This window comes from Blennius ocellaris (assembly GCF_963422515.1).
Source record: "Blennius ocellaris genome assembly, chromosome: 19".
In the NCBI taxonomy this organism is placed as follows: Eukaryota; Metazoa; Chordata; class Actinopteri; order Blenniiformes; family Blenniidae; genus Blennius; species Blennius ocellaris.
The window spans coordinates 19,842,891-19,867,101 of record NC_137668.1 but is presented as its reverse complement, the minus strand read 5'-3'; the positions used below and the strand labels follow the sequence as shown (position 1 = coordinate 19,867,101).

Genomic DNA, 24,211 nt, shown 5'->3' with positions numbered 1-24,211 from the left:
GCCACAGCAGCAGTATTCCCGGCATGTGTATATCTGACTGCATGTGTCTGAGAAAATTACATAAGTAAGACGATTTCACGCTCCCTTTGTAAATATTAATATGCACTGAAATTACATCTATATGAACTAACCTGCTTTATCTTTTTACACGTGTTAGTGGATGAACATGCAATACGGTACATGATAATGAGATCTGAATTATGTTAAACAACACACGTTGCAAGTTTGATTTCTTTTCTTTTTCAAATAACCTCATCTTTTTATTTAACATTCTATATGATGTGTGTCCAGATTTGGAAAAATATTTTTTTTAAATGCAAAAATTCCAAAATTTCAAAGGTATACCACTCACAATCTCGGTTTAAGTAATGGGAAAAGACACAGAGAAAAAAAAAAAAAGGCTGCATACACTGAGATATTTAAGTTCCAGACATCTTCTCTACCTTAGGCTACATTAACACTGCAGGTCTTGAAGCTCAATCCTGATTTCCTGCCAAGGTCCGATTTCTTGCGAGATCATTCACACTACATTTTAAGTACGACCCCAATCAGACTGCAGTGTGAACGTTATCCAACCCCAAAGTGACCTGCATGCACAGAAGAAGTAAGAGTACGCTGTTTGAAAGACTGCATTGAAAGACATCAGGTACATATCTGATTTGGCATGCATGCATGGACTTTGTGCTTTATGAAGTAAAGTAAATGCAGGTTTAGCAGAGGACAGATCACATACTCGCGTCAGCCTATTCCAGTATTGCAGTACTCTTCACCATTTACAGAGCAATGTCCTGTGATGAGTGCTATTAATTACACTTGGGGCTTTGTCTGCTACCACATGCCAAAATACACTCTGTTCTGAAAAGGCCTAATATAGATCAGTCGTGAGTTTTAACTTTCCTTTGACATCCGCCTCCCGTGTCGCTCTCACAGTTTGTCACAGCTGCATATTTTCACTTTGCTTCTTCAATTGCTGAGACCACAAACTCTATTCTAGTTTATTATTATTCAAAGAAAAGTGATACCTGCAACGCTGAGTGTGTCTTCTGGCATTTTTCAGCTTTGTGAGACGTTTCAGCAGAGCTGTACCAAGGCGTTGCTATGGAAACCACACTTCTGCCACTTCACAAATGGCAGCAGTGGACAGGATGCCGCATATCCAACATGTCAGTATTGTTGACATTTGACAAATGCCAACATTATATACAATAATATAAAATTAAAAAAAATTTGGGGGGGGGGTTGTATTATGGTTGTGGTTGTATTATACATGTTCAAAATAATATTAAGGTTGTGTCAATTTTTTGTGTTTTCTTAATATCATTTGACATAATTTTTTATAGTGTTGAACTTGGGGGTTGGTTTTCAAATCCCACTCAAATAGAAAAAAAACTACAGTGAACAACATTGCATTCAAATTCATGTATGTGCATTCATATATGTTTATATTTTGCTTGCACCCTTCTTACATGTAACACCTAAATGTCTTTCTTTTTAAAAGTTTATAATGATGTTAAAATATGCATTTTGCTCAAGCATACATAAGTTGTATCTCACACTTACTCCTTTTTGTCATTCTCTGGTCTCTAAAACGCAATTCAGAAAGATATATTTATTCCATAGCTGTAAATGATCACATCTACTTATTTCTTGTATAATGACTGAAAAATGTGAACCATTTTACACGTTTTCTTTTAAAACACAATAAATAAGGCGACAAATACATACTGATACTAATAAATAGATGTCATATCCAAATTTTTGTGCCTAAACTGCATTAAGGTCTTTTCAAATGTTTTACATTTGTTGCATTAGTGTTGAAATTGCAGAATTGCTGGCATTGCGGGTTTCTTGGCAGTTCTTGTTGCCTGTAATTACAGAAGGACACTCATGTAAACAGTTACCATCTAAATGAATGCAATTAGTCATTACAAGCAAATTAAAGATGCACTGTACTCTTTGTGTGGTAGAATCACTTCTACTGTACGAGCAAACCGGTGTGAGCATGTCGTATTAGTTCGGCAAAATGGAAAGAAAATCCCAATGAGAGTGTATTGCATGCAGAAACACAACCAAAGCAGTAATGTTCACCATTAACATCTTGCAGAGACCACTAAGGGTGTTTAAACAAAGTGGCACTGGGGGCAAAATGCATTAATAATACAAATCATTGCACTCTAATTGAAGCTTTATTAGTCGATGATCACTGGTTAAAACTTGTTCCGTCGAATAGGAGAAATCAACTCTGCAACAGAAGAGATGAATATCTTTGTCCTGACTGGAGGTCTAAATGAAGGCAGGCCCAAATTCTGGAAATGAGAAGAGCAAAGTTATCCGTTAATCCTCCGACTAAATAAAACCAATGTGAATGTCAGCATTCAAACAAGCCTCACAGAAGTTAAAGGGCGACGCAAAGTCAGCCAGTGAAGCGGCTCGCCTGATTAAACAGATTACAGCCCTCATTCGGCGGATATTCATCGGCTCTTGATCAAATGCAGTCTTTTTTTTTTATGGTTTCTGTTGAAAACCATACGAGAACATTTAGATTTCTCTCCTCTTGTGTCTGCGTGGTAAATGCGAGTCAGAAATTTGTACACTCTGAATGCTGGATCTTTTTTTTTTTTTTTTTTTTCATCTGTACCACATTATCCCGGTGTCATGACACCCGTCCTGCCGAGCTTAAAACTCTCCAGAGTCTAGCAGTATGTCTTCCGCAAAACTTTAAAGTCGGTATGGATTTTCTAACAACAGTCCGCCTCGGGCTGTGCTTCATTTTTAAGTCTTCCAGGAGAGGGGGAAGCCTGTATGTGGGCTGAGGTCGGCGAGAGGAGTACGTGTGGAGCTGCGCACGTCGGAGATGTGATGCCTTCTGTTAAACAGCATAATACCGGCATACATGTTGTTTGTCCTGTGTAATGCAGCCGTGAGGTAGAAAAAGACAGGTCTAAACCTTCCTCATCAGAGAAAACCTTTTTAGCGGGCTTTTCTGTGTGCCGTGACTTCTATTACATATAAACACAGGGAGAGAGACATCAACACATGAGCAACTTGGAGTAACCAATTAGCCTCACGTGTTTTTGGACTATGACAGATAACAAGAGTACCTGAAATAACAAACACTTCACCACCATGTGACCGCTGCTTGCTGGTCGTCCAAATTGTTGTTGAAAAATTCAATCTCCTATTTTTTTGTACTGAAGAAAACTTTTCTTGTGTTATGGGTGTCCGTTACTACGACAACGGTGCTCGGGGTCACTGAAAACACAACTTTTTGAAATTGCTCCATCTCCTTGCCAAGAGGGAAAAACACAAGCCATAGTAAAAAAGCTCTTCTGCACGAGTGAGTAGATTCACAATGACAACAACATTTGCTTCCAGAGTGGCATGACTCCCAGTCCATATACTCCCGGGACTTGGTAGTTTTAGAGTTCAGTCACCTGTAATCCCCATTCAAACTCGCCATCTGTGTTCACAAATGTGTGCGTACTCGCTATTGGTAATGTTTATAGCATGTTGTTCTCTGCACCGTGTGTTGAGGTTTCACTACAAAATTAACCAACAGCATCCACTAGTGGCTCCATAAATTAATGACATTGTTTTCAAAATGTTGTGTGAATGCAAAACTTTTCTGAAACGAAACTGGAAAAATTATGCGTTTTCACTTGAAATGTCGGGTAATCTGGGCCTAACTCCCCAAGTTTAGCTAACGTGTGTGCAGTCAACTTGAACAAATGGGGTGTGTGATGTACTTCCAGTACTATTGGCTTCAGTTTGTGTCAATCAAATCGAGAACGTGATACTTAACTTTGCAATTTTTCCAGCTTTTAGCTAACTTTAAAGACTAATTGAGTATACATTGAGATGAATCCATAATAAAGACAAAACCCAACATCCAACTTTTAATATCTAACCATGTATTTAAAGGGAGCAAAAATCCATTGTGGCATGAAAGTATTGAGTATTTTTTACTAAACTTCCTTACCGATTCACCTGTTGGCTTCTGAGCCGCCACGCCAACGGCTTCCTCACAGGGATTATTTAAGGTCCCCCACCTCAGATCATAAGAGCCCTTCACTTTCCCACTGCCACAGTTAATCCTCCCACAGCCGGGTGACCGCTGTCCTCCTGTCTTGCAGGGGCGTGGTGCGAGTGGACATTAATCTACAGGATGTTGATATCGACCAGTGCTCCGCTGACGGCTGGTTTGCTGGAACCCATCGATGCAACCTGACCACTATGGAGGTGAGTGAGGCGAACATGCGGATTAGAAACGAGATTGATCGGCTCCGTGAAACTGAACTGTAATGCACACCCATTCGCTCGCATCTCCACGAGGCACTAAATGGAAAGGCAGTAAATCTGTATGTCCTGTGACAAACGGCCCGGTGATCTGGATCTCCCCTGATGATACCGTTACAACCAGCTGCTGCCTAATTGTACAATGAAAGTATCTTTTGATTTACTGTATATTTTAATGTCCGTTTGAATCATAAATATGGATTCAGGTCATTTACTTGGCTTCGAAAAGCGGATCGATGTTCAGTGAAGAGAGACAGTGACACTTTGAACTTTTAGCTTCCGCTGAACATACAGCCAATACAATACAGTACACAGTAGTTACAGCTGTGACTGTGTGAGGACCGACTTATTTATCCTCATAAATTCATCCTTCGGTGTTTCAAAACTGCAGGATGGAGTGATGCCCTGGTCACACATGAAGCTTTGTTGAAGGCAGCCACAGCTCATCTCGGTTATTACCTCCATCAAGGTTTGGTTGTCATGATATACGACGTGTTTGTCTGTTGACTCTGTAAGCATGGCTTGCTGCGAAAGCAGGTGAACTGCTGGGCAAAGTCGTTTTCTCGTCATTAGACATCAGACAGTGATATAGTGGACAGACTCTTTTCCAATCTTCGGGGCATATCTCAGGGTCAAGAAAAAAATATAAATATAGAATATATGATTTGGAGATTATTGAAATGGAAAACTTGGAGAGCAGCGGTTTGGGAGGATGACCCTCCTCCTCAAAGAACAATTTTTGGTTAATTGCCAGACTTTCGTTTTTTGTCTTTTTTTTACAATATGTTGTCATTTTAACAGTTTGGATATTCAGGCAAATAAAAGGCATAACTCTTCTTGCAGAGAAACATATTTGGAGATAGTCTGCAAGTGTTGTAACTGATAAACATGCAATTTATTAGTTGGTTCGAGGAAGGGCATCCAGCATGAAATATAGCCGATGCTGCAGTGTACACACTTAATCAGACTTTGGCCATCACTTTTGACCCCCAATATCAATTTAAATTATTCCTTAATACTTTAAAATGAAATGCATTTGAAGGTGCAAATCTTCATTTACAGTTTTTTAAAAGCGCTCCTTAGGTTATATGAGTAGCACCATTTCACATACATCTTTAAATAATTCATTATAATTTGGCTCTCTGATAGAGAATTCCACTTTTGGTCCCTGCCCCCCATCCTTGATCGTCATATAGTTACATTAAATACAGCTCTAAATATGTAAATTGATCATAAAAGCAAACAGTTTGTTTGGGTTTGCTCAGAGGAGGACCCAGGACGACACCCCTGCATGTGGAGCAGAGGCTCATTTTCTTGGAATCGCAGAAAAAATCCCAAAAAACAAAGAACCAAGAATCCTAATGTCCTCCAGATCACAGGAGACAACAGTGAGGCACTGGAAAATCCCAGACACACAGAAACACAGACGAACCAACAAGCAGAACACACAGAAGACGCCCAATATAGACCACAGCCACCAGGTGAAAACAATCACACACTCAGGCACAGGTGAAACACATCAGGGCAGGGAGCAGCAATCAGACACGGGGGAGGGAAGTCAAGGAGGTAACGAGAGAGTCAGAACCTCAAAATAACGCAAGAAACAAACTATGGTCACGTTTACCCGAGTACTTGAAAAAACTGTGATGTTTCTCTGCATTTGGGCCGCGCATTTACATTTAATGCTCATTCCTGAAAACTTCGGCCACAGTGGAGACCTGGATAGATTCCGTGTCTCTGTTTACATCTAAAGAAGGGAAAAGTGGATATTTATGTCGTGATGTCGTGTTTTTTCCAGGATCCTGATCCTGGAAATCATGGCTTCATGCGTCTCGTTACAATGCCCCCTAGAGGTTTGGCATGCTCATAGTAGCTCTGAACAGGTGTATCTGCGGATCCATGTCAATGAAGTAAATATCAGTTTTTCTTAAAACCCAGGTACCTATATACGTGGCCTTAGTATCATGACTTCTGATCAAAAAAAAAAAAACATGGACAAAAACGTTTCCTCTGATCAGCAGATTTTCCTGTTTGCCCCTCATACTGTGAAATACTCTGAAACCCACTGACATAGGGGATTATAAACATTTATATCCTTGTTCACTTCTGTAATGATGAAAAAAAAAAAAGCAGAATTATTAAAAATGTAGAATTAACTGCATTAACCCATACATTCCCAAGGATGAGAATCTATTTTTTGCAAAGTAACCTTTTTACCTGCAGTTACTCCAGCAACTACTGGGGTCATGTTTTATGCATGCTTTTTTTTTTTTTTTTTTGATCATTAATACTTAATGACTACTCTCATTGAAGACTTTCATGTGCCTGACCTGCCGTCTGCACGTTAAAAATAAAACATTTGGCCAACAAAAGAACTAAGCCGTCATTTTTCATACGGTTGAGGGAGTTGTTTCGTCTTGTGGCAGCTTTATACCCAAAAGTATGCTTTCGGGGTGGCCAATTAGCTTTTCTGTTGTTATAAGTACATGTCTAGTCCATATTTGTCTGTATGAACAGAAATTGAATAGTATTTCAATGTCCAGTGGGAGGCAGAGTAGAGGTCAGAGGTCACACTGTTTAGTGATGCATGAATTCATTTCATTATATCCGAGGGGGTCAAACTCATTTAAACAATTTGATCTAAACCAGTAAAATAACAAATTCTAGTACATCGTGAATATGTAAAAAAAAAATAATGCTATTAATAAATAATAATGTCCGTAGTGCAATCTGAATACACAATACTTGCATTATGGCATTATTGCATTATGGCAACGAGTGTGTGAAAACTGGCCACAGAAATCCAGAATCACAGTGGCGAGTTGCATGAAAAGTTCATGTTGTTCATAATAGAATTACTTCTGGTATCTGCATGAGTAACTTTCACACTTCACTTCATGCTATGAAAGATTATTTTGTTTTTCACAATTGGTATCGGCCAAGATTTGTCATTGTTGTCCATTTTTTGGAACAATTGGAAGAGAATAAATTAGCACCCTTCGCCAAGCGAGCAATAAAGTGAGCTTTATATAAAATCCATTAGTTTCATTTGAGAGTTGTGGCTTGAACTGTTTGCCTGGTGTTGTTTTTTTAACCTTATGACATCATTGGGAAGTGGGAGAAAATACACACGTAAATACACAGGGATATTTGACCAATACTGCTGCTAATTGTTGACATACAGTATGTCAGCATGCAATTATCAAGGTTAAAAAAAAAACACCTTTCATGTAGTTTCCATGGACAAATAAATCAATATATCATATTTTGTACTTCAAGCAAGCACAAAGTAATTATAATCAGTAACTGAATTCCAACCTGCAATTATGACAAAACACCATGATTTGAATTCTTATGTAGTATATTGAATATAGTCAATTTAAAGCGTTAAACATATGACAATTCCTATAATTAACATTTATGTTTTTGTGTATTTTGGTTCAAGTTGATGAAATACACACAATGTCAGAAAAAACAAAGCTCACATTCTTTTGGTGTTAAAGGAAAGTTCATGCAAACCTTTTCAGGATGTTCTTGTATTTCTTTTTTAATACCAAAGTAAAACTTTGGATTTGTTGGTATTGATAGATTGTTGCACCATTAATTTATAGATCAGTATTAACTAATCAGAATAACTAATTTACATGACATAACATTTTATCTTTACTTATTTATGGTCGGTGACAAACATCAATGCGATGGACCAGATTGATACAGTCACGAACTTTAGGTTCTTCTTTGGGTTTAATTGCCACGGTCCGCTTGCTTTCTGCCCTCCTGGACTTAGTTGCCCCGGTGCTGCTTCGTCCGCTGTTCCAGTTCATTGTTCAGAGCGATAGATTTCCAAGAGGAGCTGTAGATCAGACTGCTTCATAATGCATGCGGTGTAATGGATTGCAGTGAGTCTCTCTGAATAATTAATCACTCTCTTTGTCTGAGTACTTCCACCTCTTCGTGGACAGTCAATGCCAGAGACATTTGACATAGTGCCTGCATGCGCACCTTGCTGTGTGTATGTGTGGGGGGACTACAAGGGGGAGAAATGCGTTGTTAATGGTATGGATTTCAGCTGGGCTGGCAAAATAATGATCCCTGTGTGCTTACAGCGCAGGAGTGTGTGAAGGGGGCTGCTCGGTTACAGCTGACGGATGAAAACTGGCATGTTGCTGTCTTCCGTGACAGCTTTATCACCAAGAAGTGGCCATTATCGTCATATCTGCTAGATAAACAACACAGATCGGCAGCGGTGTGTATGTGTGTGTGTGTGTGTGTTTTCTGGGGATGCACTCGTGGACAGGATATCCAGCACTTCGTTATAGCCCATGGATGTGTGGAGCTCAGTTTGTGTCTGTTATATCACACAAGATGGATGAAACTAGGAATTGCAGCAAGTCGTCTTCATATCTGTTACAGTTAGCGCTCCGACTCCCTGCTCCTCAAGTGTCTCCAGTTATGAATCGAAAGTACGACAGAAGTGTGATCCAGTCTTGACGGGCTGTGCGTGTGAGGTAATGCGTTAAAAGCTCTGGAAGGGACGCCCCGGATTCACAAACGGACATTTGTTTTGTTTTATTGATATATTCCTACTTAAAACGTGCAGGTATTCCTTTTTTTTTTTTTATATATGCTTAGCAGTAGAGCTTGGTGGATCTCTTTTGTTTTATTGGAGATATTCAAGTAATGTCTTTGGTTGGTGTTGTAACAGTTTATTGAAGTGTTTTATTCACCAACATTATACACGTTCCCTTTCCACCCACAGATGATCTTTATGGTGGCATTTGGAGCCACTCGGGGTACTTAGTTTCTCTTTTGCATGCATCGCTCTCTCAGGATCCATCGGACGTGTCCCATTCATCACTCATCCACCGCTGCTCCTTCAAATCTTGGCGGTTGGTCAAAGTGCTGCCATTCCAGCAATTGAATTTGACAAAATGCTGTCGTTTCCAGCCAGCCGCCTCTCTGACTCTCCTCCCCTCCCCTCCACATTCCACCTTCTAAAGCTGCTGTTTGCCCAGCCGAGCATGTAGGCACACCCAAACTCAGATGGAGGCACATGCCATGGATGACTGATTCACCGGGGAGGCAGTGCAGAGCAGAAAGGCGCTTGGCTTATTGATGGGAAAAACACACAAAAGCAACAGATATTGGAAGGCAGAGTTCTTTTTAAAACCCTGAAGTTAACTGATACCTTTAATTCTTTTCTGTGGAATCATTTCCACAGCTATAGAGTTCAGGAAATGTCAGAAAACTTTAGAAAATAACTTCTCAGCTGTGAAATGGTTAGAAATGATGGACATTTTAGGGAAAATGGAATAAGCATTGTCCAGCTGATGTTTTAAAAGTGATTGTATCAGCGATTTAGGAGGATGAAGCCACTCACTCACACCACTCCAATTTTATATTTTAAGATATCACTGGTAATAGATGTTGGCGCATAAACATATTTCTCATCATCATCATGATCTCCTATAAAAAGGCATCCACCTATTCCCCAGATATTTTTGTTTTATGAGGCACTGACTGAAACGTTTAACCCAAAAGTAGAGTGTAAAAATACACAATTGCATGTAAATCATATCATTAAGTCATTCAAAGTAACATAAAATGGGAAAAAACATATATTTTACCAATTATAGTCAAAACAACTTTTGACCGTCCCCATAAATTTTCCCCAATACATTGATATGTACGATTGTGTGACTATAAAATGTGATGGTTACAAAAAAAAAGTGCTAAGTACGAATTACTAAACCATTTCTGTGCATGTCTAAAAGTAGATACAGATTTCTGTGTAGGTTCAACATTTTTTATCTTTATTTATTTAAGATAAATGAATGAGTAAGTTCACCTAGCTGAGAAAAGGAAATGCCTTGTTGGGGCATTTACGTTATTCTGAGAAAATACTACAAAAAATCTTCACTCTCAATAATTCCGACCACTAAAAGTTTCCGATATTATACTGTTTTATAAATTCAATGTTATTAGCTTTTGAGGACAACAAAGATGCACAAGTTAAGAGATATAGTTATTGGCACAGTAAAGGGTTAAGCTACTTAAATGAAATTGTAGAAATTTGTGGAAATATGGAAAACTTAAACAAAAAATGTCACACTTCTAATTCTGTATCTTGAGACAAACTTATATATAATATTAAGAAAGATTAAGCTCCTGGATGTGGCCACTCTGTAGCAGGAGCAACAGGAAACATTTCAATAACTTGTACAGTTTGTCATTTGTTTCAAAAAATGTAGAAAAGACTGATTCCTCTGTGTGAGATCTGAAATACAAAATACTGCCTCAATGCACATCTATATGTGCCTTTTCCCACCGTCTTAAATCATTGCTTAATTAAATTATTGCATTTCATATATCACCAAGTATTTGCAGGAACTAACTTGCTGTCAAAAACAATATATAGCCATCGAGGTTCTTATAGACTCTGACTGCAGACGAGTCGCTGCATTTATTCAGCTGCGAGCAAACACTGCAATTTCTTTGATTAGTCTGACTCATAGTGAAAGTGTATGAGTCATACCGCAGACCGAGACTGTTTCCTGTTGAAAACACACACACTGTCCGAGGTGGCCGTTTACCTTCCTCTCCGCCTCTCACCTCTCACTAATGGCACTTCCATTAGTGTGTTTCACCATTCTTCAAAAGTCCAGGACTTGGCCGCCCTCGGGGCACCTTTCATAGGGGGGGGAATGTGGCTTCGGATGATGACGAATGTTTCAATCAATTAGCTTATTGCTCAGAACAAGTGCTGGAGCCCTCGGGGGACCGTAGCCAGTGAAAGGCAGTGACACATAACCTGAATGATTGCTTGAGCCGGCGTGACAAGGAGCCACGACGCTCTGCTGCTGCTTCTGCTGCTGCTGCTGCTGCATGAAAAGAATGATTGATCTTTAAAACACGTTTAGAAATCAGAAATGTTGTTAAAATACTGTATGAATATGTGTACTTGTGTTACAAATCTCACCTTGATTTGTCCTCATCATGCCCAAATAAGATTAGGTGCCAAGTAACTATCTTCGCTGGTTGCGGCACACCTGCATAATTATTATATTACATCCAGCATTTATTCTGGTCGTGATAGACGAACTATTGCTGTGGTTCTCCTGCTTATTCTATAGACATACCAATATGTCCCTTACCTGGACAGACATTCATTTTTACATTCAAATATTTCATACAAACAGCAAATTTAATGTGAAACATATATAATAATGTTTTGAAAAATGATCAGTGAAATAACTAAAAGTTCATTTTGTCTGACAATTTTTGCATTCACTTTTGGATATTCAATACTTTCAAGATATCTTCTGGGGGGAAAAAATTGGGCAAAAATAGCTTTTAAAACAAGCGGCACACTGAAAAAAACCAACCAAAAAACCCACTCAACCTGAACTTTTGTGGGTTTTTACTTAAATTCACTGTACCAATCATGTTGGTCACCACTCAGTTAAGATGCAATGGAGCCGAGCCCCTCAAAGAGAATTAGCCCCTTAAAGAGAATAGTAGCTTCCTTACAAAAAAAATGCATAATATACAAGGTGCATGTGTCTTCAGGTGACAAAAGACCACAGTATTTTTTTCTTCTTTTTTTTTAAATGCACAGATGACTGAGAGCATACATGATCTGCAGCACCTTGAAAGTAATACATTTCATGCACTCGTGGTTTAAGTATGCACTCACATTCACATCCTAGTAGTTTTCTAAACTTTCTTTTTGTAGATAAGGAACAAGCACGCATAAACAACTAAATTAACCCATGAATGGTACTCAGCACTTTGTATCCACAAACAAAATGATATAAATGGACTGATGCATTCCAAAATGCACCATTTACTCTAAATGTGCACAAGAGTTTAAAGTAAACAGCTCAAATTCTCAGCTACCAATCGACCCAAACAGCCAATGCACTGCCCCAAAACACACAAACAAAAGGCGCCAAACCATTGAGAGACATGTCATGGTGTTTGTGTTTGTGTTTTCTGCACTCGGCAGCATGTGCGGTTTATTTTTCCGCCGCGCCACAGTGCTCACAGGCTGAATGGATATTTGGACTCGCTCTGTTGAATCACCGTTACATCTTGACCTTGGTTCACAAGGTTGTCCTGGCCCGGCCCGTTATCATCTCAATCACATGCTGATTTTTCCGCCGTGTAGCCTGCGCCGCTGAATTAATAACGCCATCAGTGTTGAACAACTGCTGCTCGCCTCCTGCTCGGGCTGCTCTCACCTTCTGTGTCTCTGGTTCTCCGTCTCTCTCCCTGACTCACACACTTGTTGTCCTCGCATTTTGGGTCATTACATTAACTTCCAGTCTCTCCCTTCTCCCGACACTCAACTTCATGCAAGTTTAAAAAAAATGTCATCCTGCAAATAGTTATTATCTCGTGGAGACCAGATGGGTTTGATTTTGAGTGATTTATATGTTCCATCATTCATTTTCAGAGAATACATCTTTAATAAAATACCTAGCCTTGTGTAGAATATCTTTTTTTCCATTTGTGTCTATTTTTTCCATTTGTGTTTTATTATTATTTTTTAATTCTTTCAATATAGTTGCTCTGAGGGAATTTTATTATGGAGACAAGAGAGTCTGTCGTATTCTGCTCTAGTAATAATATGATACTGTATTGTCATGTATTTAATTGTACCGTAGTATAGCATATTAATTGTAAAGTGTATCACTTCTGAATATATTGTAGTAGCGTACCATAGATTTGCATCCATATGAGTAGCGTATTGTAGTAGTATTGTAGGCTGTAGAGTTCTGTTATTGATTGTAGTGTATCATGGTGTATTGAATCTGTTTTGTTTCGTAGCATACTTCACTGTGTCCTATCACATTATATTCTGTCCATACCACGTGCTTTGTGCAATGATATTTGTAAAAAATACTTTGAAATGTTGTCAAATCTAATTCGATTAATTTTTATTGACATTTTTTTACAATCAACAAAATGAAAAGAGGAATGAATCGTCCATTGATTGAGCCAAAAGCGTGGTTAAAAAAGACAGAGGGCAGGAAGAAGCTGATTGACATTAACCCCTCTGGCGACCTGCAGTTTAACGCAGGCCATTCGTGACATGCATTGTTCTTGTGATTTGCGTCATTGCCTCTTGTAATTTTGCAATCTTTTACTTGCAGCCCGCCTACAACTTACTCATATCAGATCACGGGACAAAGGCCATGCGTTGTATTGGCAGCTATGATAACAAACCTCATTTATCTGCACCGCAGCGACCGCAGGAAGAGACGCATTTTAAGTCTGATGCCACAGAAAGTCCATCGTACAGCTGCCATCACTCTTTTTTTGAAAACACAGAGCGTGGCATATTGGTTTCTTGATTTAGCTCATTTATTCATTCATTTCGCCAAGAAAGATTTATGACAGGTCCAATTGATGGCATTTAGTTAAAAATGCTGACAGTCATTAATCAGTTTGTCACAAATAGCATTGATCTGAACTCGTAGAGGTTTTAGGCCTCATTCTGTCCCATAATGACTTGTCTTTTGTGTTGGAAATTATTGGGAAAAATGCCAGACTATGAGAAATGACATATTTTATCCAACGGCATATTGACTATCAGTGAATGGCTGGGGCTAAGCTATGCTTTGAACACAAGGCAATTAAATGCTACTTTAGTTCATTCCTATGACTGAATGGTTTTGTTAACAATTTCAATCCCCTTTTCAAACCATGCACTTGTTTATGTTATGTTATGTTATGTTATGTTATGTTATGTTATGTTGTGTTGTGTTGTGTTGTGTTGTGTTGTGTTGTGTTGTGTTGTGTTGTGTTGTGTTGTGTTGTGTTGTGTTGTGTTGTGTTGTGTTGTGTTGTGTTGTGTTGTGTTGTGTTGTGTTATGTTATGTTATGTTATGTTATGTTATGTAAGCTGTACTTTATTTACTGACTTACTTACTTACTTAATATAACAAAAAATCATTTGGAAAACAAAATCATGTGCTCCAAAAGTGTTATGCATTGTTATAATTTGTAAATAAAAATAACTAAAAACGATAATAATAACAACAAAAGACTAGTGGCCACGTGGAGATTTGTCCTGGTCAGCGAGGTCATGAAGAACAGAGTCTCTTTCAACCTGCTGATCTATTTTCAGCAACATGGGTGAAGAAAAATGGCTTTAAGTGTCCTAATTAGCTACATTTCTTTCCATATTGCCTGTTAAGAGTATGTTCAGGAGACTATAAATAGGGTAATTGCTAATTATCTACAGTGATCTCACCAAACCTGTGATTATGCTTCAGAGTTGATAAGGGTCTTTGATAGAAAGGAAATGGAACACTGCTGTGCACAAATAGACTGAAATTCACCCTTCAATTTCAGCAAATTCTTTTGTCCTGCTGAATTACACAGCATTGTAGTAAAGGAGCAAAAAGGCCTTGCTCTTAAGTCCAGGGAAAAAAAAGGACAAAAAAACAAAAACAAACAACTGATGATTTCTTTTTGACTGCAAAAGAAAGGATTAAGGAGTTGTTTTTTTTAAGGATGAGCAGGGTTGTAGATCCGTCTGTTGCTCTGCAGATAGAGAGCCATTTCTTGAAAACAGTTTTAAAAAGTGCTCAATACTGTGAAAAAAAATGTTTTTATTGATACAAGAGCACCGAATACCCACTAAAGTCGGGGTCCAAGTGGATGAATGTACTTTGAAAAACACTCTGATGGTTTCGGATTGCAGCCTGCAACATGGTCAGACTCCTGTTTGATAGTTATACATCAACAGAACTAGAAATATAGATATATATAGCTTTCATATAGAATAATGCAGGAATGAGTCCGGATGTTGATAGATGGGTGGATGGATGGATTGATGGAGATTTTGTAAAGTCACCCTAAGATTCTGCAAGCTTAAAAAAAAAAGGATTGCGGAAAGTTTTTTAGACTTTGCACTGTTCCCCTTGGAGCTAAAAACGTCTTATATAACCTTTTCACTTCTGCAGCCTATGACCTGTAAAAAGTCTTTGCAAAACTTGTAGAGTTCCTTCATTAGAATTCAAGCTGGATCTACAACATTATATCTAAAAGTAACATAAAAAATATTGAGGATTCTTACACATAAAGACAGATTAACAAAGACAAAACAAAACATGTTGGACCAAAATAAGATGCCCTTTGTCCCCGCCTGTGCACGTTTTTTTGAGATAGAATCATGAAGATGTGAAAGTGTCGGCAGTAACACAGAATGATGAAGGTCCCAGGCCACTTCTGGTGTTGATTTTGTCGCCTCTGTTCTGAGCAGTACAGCCTCTCCTCTCCCACTGTCCCGCTAATTGGCTCTGTGGACAAAGCTGGATCTCTGAATTTACATGGAAACACTATAAAGACTTGAATTCGCTTGTCCCCGGGCAAAGTCTTCCATCCGCTTCGCCCAGTCTGAGCAGCACACCGCCAAGCGAGCCAGAAAGTAAACAGTCGGTCCGCGGAGGATAAGAAAAGGGCTGAATGTTGGAGGTAAAACATTTGTCGAGGGACCCATGAGACCGGATGTGAGGCGAGTGCATCTGCATGCGCAGAAAGGGAAGAAATAGCCAAAGAAAGAGTGATGGATGAGAGGGAAGTTGAACAGGGATATTTTACAGGAGCTTTTACCTGCTGTTGACTTGTTCTCCACAAACCGTATAGGATGATTTTACAGTGCTTTTCTGGATTCATGCCATGGCAGCAGAGTCCTCAACTCTTTTAGGGATCTGCTGAAGCATTTAGATATATGCATATATATATTGCCTAAGAGTGTCTGAGCTTTCTCTACAGAGATATATTCACAAATCTGACTGCTTGTATTTGCATAGGTTGAGTTGCAACTTGAAGCTGCACGGAGCTCTCGTGGTTAGCACACAAAACGTTGGTTTGATTCAGGTTTGGGGTTTATTGGTTTGTAGTTTGCGTGTTTTATTTGCCTATTAGAACAAACGTGTCTGCTGATAATGACCCCTGAGCCCACAACACGATGCAACAATGTTATGAAAACTATGTCCGTTTACACGGTAATGGCAGAAACGCCTATGTAGCCACTCGTGGGTGGTGTTGGTTGTTTTTGTAATGAAAGCACAGATACAATGTGCTATAACAATATGCTATAAACATCAACAATGGCGTGTGCATGGACATTTGTATGTACAGATGACAAAGTTGGATTGTTATTACAGGCGACTCTCAACTATAAAACTACAAAGTCCCAGGACAATATATGAGCTGGATGTCATGACACTCTGGACGCAAACGTTGTTGTTGTCTATGTACTTGCTCATGTGCAAGTACATGTACCCACCCCCCCCCCCCCCCCCCCCCCCCGCGCTCCCAGTGGCTCAGAGCACCGTCGTCGTGTAAACGAACACCCGAAATGCAATAACTAGTGATCCCGTTACTAATTTTTTTGCGAGTAATCAGATTCTAGCGAGCTCCGGGCACCAAATGTAGTGGCATTAATAACTCTGGCCTATTGTTATCCAGAAGACTTTGCACAGCACCGATACTCTCTGCTCACATCTTCAGCACGAGGTAAACATGTGCCTGCTCTCCCTGACACTTACAGAAGCAGAGAACATGATTATGTGTGTATTATATCTCTTTGGTGAACGTGTTTACTCGTCCCAGCTCGGCGCCAGTGCTGAGCTCCCTCGGGTCGCTGTGTTTATCGCACTTGCGTTCAGGCTTTGCTCTTTGGACAGTACCCAAAGCGAGGCCGCGCTGTCCGCACGGCGCCGCCCGGGCTAACTCGTGCTAGTTGACCTCGTTTAAAGGGCGGACTGGCTGCGAAGCTGTCGCTCTGAGCGCGGATCCTCGGTCAGCCAGCTCGCTCCAGCGTCTCTGCGGATGGGCAGGCTTTGTGTTGTCCCGAGCCGAGGAAGATCATCAGAACCAGACCCGGCGCAACTTCATGTGGCCCCGGATTTACCCCAGCAGCTAAAAAAAGAAATGACAGCAAAAAAAAAAAAAGCAAAAAAAAAAAAAACGTTGAGAACGATCTCAGCCCGAAGCAAAGAGAGTGACGTCAGAAGACTCTTTCTGTTTGCCCTTTCTGTCTTGTTCACTCGCTCTCATCCGCACAAACAGAATAAACTCCAGAGTCCGACTGCAGCGCTCTTCTGGGTTCATTCATCATGATGCATTTAGTAAGCAGTGACCCGGCTGTACCTGTGGTATTCTCAGTGACAGAAAGAAAGCCACAGGGCAGATTAACATGTCCTATGTGCACAACGCAAGACTTCACTCTGCTTTTTATTGGGATTCATAGTCACAGTGTTGGTATCTGCCTGTGTGGAGAGTGGACATGTAAGATGAAAAGGTTGTTTTTTTTTTTTAAGTACTTTATTTGTGAGTTAACTCATTTTTATGAGTATGCAGTTAGGAAATGAATATGATGTGTAAAAGGGATTTGTTTTTGAGTCAATATGGCTAAAAAGTGTGATATATTAAGTTTATTTATGTTCAAATAATGACAATATGTATTCCTGCAAGTGTAAAGTGACAGATTTAAGAAGCAGAAAAGTTGATTTAATGACGTTTAATTCAAGTAATTAAATTTTCGTCAGCTTCATTTTTTTATTCATGACTATTTATTTTAAAGTTTGAAACCTAAATATCTTTCGTACACAGATTCTATGTATTTTCACGTATAAATAGCTTACGTGGAATCTCTTTACATACTGATGTTCATATTGGATGATAATAAAAATGTTCCCCCTTTCTAATCAATCCAGCTTCATCTTGCACGTCATCCATGACTGGATGAACGTTCTTTCTCCACCTTTTTATTTTAATTTGTAATTTATTATACCAAATGTTTTTCATTACCTGTGATTTGTGTCTCAATCAGATAGAAATTAAACACAGAACTATTATGTACGAGGTAGAAATACTCATAATTAGCACAAAAAGGGAAATGAACAATTGGGTCGTAACTAGAAGTTGATCCAGATTAGTTTCTCTCCTTTAATCTATATCAGTTGCGACAAAATGACTGAAGTTAGATTTTAGTCACCAGTGAGAATTAAACAGAACAAAGATTTGCTAATTCTGCACCCACTCTTTTTTGTTCAAATGTGTGTTTTTCTCACCCCAAAGTGAAAGACGACTGTAGCAAAATCCCCCGTTGTTATCTCAGACTTTACAGAGCTCATCCAAAGCCATGAAAATGTGCAATCCATGAGCAACGTGCACATCCTTTCATCGAACCTAATGGTTATGAAAGAGAGTCAATGTGTCTCACTAAATAACTTTTTTTTAATTTTCCATTGCAACAAACACACCTGTATTAGTTTTTACCGAATGTGTTTTTCAAGCTGATTATTTACATGATGCTGCACAAGCAGGTAGGATAAAGTCCCCCCCCCCCCCCCCCCCCCCCTTTCTTCTAAACCTTGTTTTCCTCGTATGCTATAGTTCAATCTGTAATTATCGGTTGATAAGCTTTCCTCTGGGTTTATGTTGCACTCTGTAGGATCATTACAAATATCTGCGGAGGGCTGTTAGCAGTTGATTACGCACCGTGCCGGACCCGAAGAGCGTGGGCTCATTTCAAAGTGAGGAAGCCGACTCGGCAGCCTCCTAATTAGCTGGCAGAAGTTTGTTCCTGGCTTCCTGGTCAGGTGGAAGATGCTCAGCCTCTGCATCAATTAGTGCTACTCTTGGAGTTTAGTGTATTCCCCCTGCTTCGTGTCACGGGCAGGGGGATGCAGGGGAACCGGCTGTGTTTGATGTCTGCAGGAAGCACACGCGTGTCGATTGTGCACACATTCATATTCGGGGTGAGCTGCGGGGTGCAAGCAGTGTTATAGTCAATTCACTGCTAATTGTTTTTTTTGAGATTAGGTTTGCTTTTGCTGTTATTTATACATTGGTGAAATGAGATATGTGTGCTTAAAGTTTGCAATTAAATGACATAAAATTGTCCATGAAGGCAGCTTAATTTAAACCCTGTAAAGTCTCCCCGAGTACAGAAGACTATTTATATTGTAGGCAAAACGGTGAGTTCCTCAATGTCAGTGGTATAACACCGGGATAACACATTATAAAGTAAGAATGCAATTTTCTTTTTGTAGGTATAGTTATTTGTGTGTGTGTGTGTGTGTGTGTGTGTGTGTGTGTGTGTGTGTGTGTGTGTGTGTGTGTGTGTGTGTGTGTGTGTGTGTGTGTGTGTGTGTGTGTGTGTGTGTGTGTGTGTGTGTCCTGCTGTCATTGTTATCAGTAAACATTTGCAGGAACAAAAAGGTTTATAATGATGGTTACTATTTTGTTAAACTCCTGTCTACTGGAGGAGGATTGCCTCATTCATTCCACACTAACTCAAGTTTCTGTGGTCTTTGTTTGTCTACACGACAACAGTGCCGTAATTCAGACATAAGATCTATAAGGCATTTATTTGCTGTAAAAACAGAGAGAGAGCGCGTGCGTGGTGTGTTTATTGCTGCGTCCTGTGGCTTGTCTATGAGCGCTCCGTTGCAGGCGGAGCATGCTGGCCTGACAGCGTGACGCACAGCCGATAAAAAAGACCCTCGCTCGCGGTCACACACATGTCACCATGGCAATTAGCATGTCAAGAGTGTGCGTGATCGGCAGCTGCCACAGCTGGGACGTAAACAACAGCGAGTCGTGCTGGTGGAGGGACCTGGGGTGTCGGAGGCGCGCAGCACAAACACAGGGTGTCTCGCTCTCCAACATGTGGCTGTCATGAAGAATAAATGAGGTGGCTCGTATTTACTTATCTCTGCAGGGAACGACAGCGACGACTCGTCCAAAAGCCGCCGCTTGTTATGTTATTTTTCAGACGACAAGCAACCTACAGCCAACAAGACAAGAGTTGTTCATATTTTGTAATGTATCACACTTCTTTTTTTCTTTTTTTTTAAAGACTCTGCACAATGAAATGCATTATTCCCATTTGTGATTGTAGACCTAATTAATTGTCAGCGAACGGATGTGGTCTGTGCTTTCTGCCGTTGCAGTTAGCGCCTTCAGCCCATTATGGAGAAAACAATGTGACTTCCTATCAACTTCCACTATAATTAATAGGAGATGTCATGTAGAATTGGGTCATTGTATGTGTGGTATTTATTCAAAATACATTACATAGCTGAGATTGTTTAACTATTTATATATATAATATTCTTAATATATTCTTATATAATATATTCTTAATATAGCATATATTTGTACAATAATCAGTAATTTACTATACATATTAAACTGCTGCTTAATAACATGGTAACAGACGATAATGATGGAGAAATGTATTATATTATTTACTATAGACATTTTGAATTAGTTTATCCCACAATCTTTTTAAATTTGTTCACACTATTTCTTTCATATTTACAATCCTGTCATTTTGGATTTGCCAAGAAATAGATATTTATATTATTTATATATGAGACGGTTGCATTTGCATTTCGACTTAAATCTGAAGTCTGTAACTCACTTGTATTCATAAGATTTTGACCTTAAGCAGTTAAAAAGTTGTGAAGCATTGATCACCGGACAAGGTCAGTGCTGGTGGATGTGTGATAATATGTCCGCAGGTCATTTTCACATCTTTTTGGAATGTCCTGATATCCCTTCTTCTTGGAAATAAGTGGTCACACACATCAGAGCTATAATTAAGCCATTTACTTTAGACTGTTATCTCATACAAGTCGGATAAAGCTGTATAGAAGGTGGATGGATCACTCTCTGGAAAAAGAAGCTATGTATTCCAAGTGATATTTCTTCTTGGTGTTTTGACTTTTTAGTTCAGGGTCGAGTCCTTTTTCCGAGCACGGCCCATTTCATGGCTCTTTGGCAACCCTGTGGCTTGTGTGTACTGTCACGTGCGACTGATGGCATTTAGGTGGGGAGAAGCACCGAATTCCCCCATTCAGCACACTTCATAACCGAGCCCCTGCATTAGTCACCACAGCAGGCAGGAGGTGGGGGTGGGTGGGTGGGTATGGGGGGGGGGGGTTCTCTGCCAGGGCTATTCCTGGCTCTCCCCTGTCACACACACTAAAAATATGCATACTCACACTCCCCTCGCTATCTGTCTCTCACACAACACACACACACACACACACCTGTCTCCGGCTGTTTCTGCCGGCGTCTCCTCGAGGTGGGAATATTAACAGTGGCAGGCAGTAGCTGCAGCACGCTCCACCTGTCCGGAGGAGACGACTGCTGGGGAATCGCAGATGAAATCGGTTCACTGGCTCACGTTGCACCGCAGCTGGGTTTTTTTTTTGTTTGTTTTTTGTGGAGGGACGGACACTCAGCCCAGCCCGCCGTGTGGTGATCTTCTCATCTCTGTGGGCTGAGACGCCCACAGGATGGGTTTAAAGCCATAAACCGATTTCACTCTTGTCTAATTTGCCTCTTGAAAACAAAATATCCCAGAAGGAAAAAGCCTGGTTCTTAATGGGTGTTGATTGATTAGCAAATAAAATGTGGTGCAAAACTTGTTTAACCTCAAATGGGATCAATCTCCAGACAAAATCTGGTGTTGAATAACACTCAAATGCAACGTTTCGATACAAAGACATACAGTTTATTAGTGGGGAATACTAAATGGCCTTATTGCAGATATAGCTCAGCTGGTGTAGAGGCTTGTCTTCCTGTCTTGATTTTGTTGGACCAGACAATGAACACACAGTGAATTGGTGGCACTGAGGTAATGTCACACTAAATCCATGTCTTTTTTAATATATCAAATATTATCAATGACTCAATGAATCTTCATTAATAACAGCAGTTTTCACATAAATACACTTTATTTTATTCATTTCATAATATATTATCAGACACAGAGGAAATATTATCTCACATCTGCAGTCAGGAAATACAAGGACCGGAGTCAGACAATAACAGGGAAAATATGACAAAAGCAAGATCGGGCAAACTAAAATAATACCCACAGGAAGCAATTGCCTCTCGCTTCCAACTAAATTAATGGAAATCAATGAAATTACTTGGACATCGCTGAAGTTTGACCACCTTACACATGCATTATTCAGGCAACACAACATGAGCTTTGGTTGTTATTTTTCTTAGTTCAAGATGTAAGGATATGAACCAGTTTGTGTGTGTTAAAGTGTGATACTTTGGCCATATTTTTACATGAAATTGGTCATCAAATTTGAAGTCGTCATAAATGAGGATGAACAATGAAATACTTTGAAGAAAATAATATTTCAATATGACTCTCTCATTAAAATCACCTCATAATGTGAAAATGTCCACAAAAAAAAAAGATTTTATCTGATCTCAAATAACAACTGTGTAATAATCTTAATAGATTTCAAAACTGCAATTTTGAGTTTCTGTTTAAAATGACAATTAAGGACCAACATTGATGGAAGTTGTCATTTCTGGTTTTTGTTGTCTAAATAAAGGAGGTTATTTTGACACTCTTAGCTCATGTACTAATGTTTATGCGTTTAAATCTCCCACCAACAGAACCTTACTGTGTGGTGTTTGCATGTTCTCCTGAATTGAAAAACATGACAGATTTCAAGTCCTTCACAATGAATCCCTCGCTCAAACTGGATTCAGATGGACTGTCACAACTCAAAGTGTTTCACAAGAAGATTGATACAGACAATTAAGGGGAGATTTAGAGTATTTGTAAAAAAAAAAAAAAAAAAAAAAAAGTGGATTAGAAAGAAACCAACGCCAATACTATTATGATGGAGGAAATTAAAATGAGAACTAAAAGTAAGACGAGTGAAAACACAGTATCTCCAGTGTTCATGCAGGGTTCCTGAGCTGTATGTGTTCAAAAACGTCAACGTGCCAATATGTTCAATACATGCAGCAGGAAATCCATCCAGAAATAAGCAACTATTTCAGTCCCGGCCATGTTGGTGCTTTAGGACGTTTTACTACAGCGGTCCACAGGTTTTCACTTTCCAAATCAGAAGGACCCTTTTCAAGGCTGCCACTGTTGAAACGACGAGCCACCTTCAACGGATTAGTGTAGTGCCACTTCAGATACTTTGCTCTCTTCGGGGGAATTTATTTGAGGAACTTGTTCGTTGAATAGTAACCTGGTAATTACGTTGCGCTTTTGAGTCTCGGCCAGGCCTCTCAAGAAAGCGGCTGAAGTTGGGGGGGGGGGCGGTGTTACACACTCTGACTGAACAACGTGGATCCAGACCTTGAGTGATCGTCGAAAATAGCTTGCATCTCAAGACGTGCAGCGGTCCAGTCCACCGTGAAGAGCGTCGCAGCGACTGCTGCTTCATTGAGACGCTGCCACTGGCCTCGCCTCGCCTCTGGATCCCTCAGTCAGGTCATAAACACTTCCAAGTGTCAGCTGAAGTACCGGTAATGTTCCAGGCCCCGTGTCGTTTCTTGGGACTCATAAGTCATTATCATCTCTGCTTGGGAAAAAAAAAAAAAATAGATGAACAAAAAAAAGTTCATGCTGTGTGAAAATAAGATTGTTTGGAGTGAGAGGGGGGGGGGGATGGAGTCTTGTGTCAGTGACCCCATAATGTGTGCGTGCAGAAGTGAAGATGGAATCTCAGTCCCACGAGAAATCGAATTAATGGTTGTCGTCTAATCGGGCAAATAAGTCTGTTCTTAATTTAGCTATTAATTATATCTTGCGATGTGGCAAACAGCGCATAAAGTCTGCCAAGCCTGCCCCCTGACGCCCCCCCCCCCCCCCCCCCCCCCCCCTGTTTTTCTCCACAGCCCCCAGTCTGTTTGCTATCAGACTTTCAATCAAATGGAGGAAGCTTCACTAATTTAATATTGAGCAGCGGGAAGGCAGAGGGAGATAGAGGGAGGAATCTCACTACTTAAATAATTAGACCCCGTGTCTCTCCCACAAGACACTGGATCCGAGTCTGTCTCTCTCCAGCCTGCGCTTTTGCTTTAGTATTGACATACTTTAATTGCATTTATG

At 39.9% G+C, this 24,211-nt stretch overlaps 1 protein-coding gene across 1 annotated transcript in view; it reads left to right on the top strand.

The window, feature by feature from the left end:
- The window catches only part of gpr158a (G protein-coupled receptor 158a), a gene marked incomplete at both ends in the record, with an annotated part of 67,773 nt that overhangs the window by 8,410 nt on the left and 35,152 nt on the right, over window positions 1-24,211 (top strand). The window contains 1 exon segment of the mRNA XM_080514904.1: window positions 4,134-4,239. Coding sequence (XP_080371030.1) covers window positions 4,134-4,239 — 106 coding nt within the window.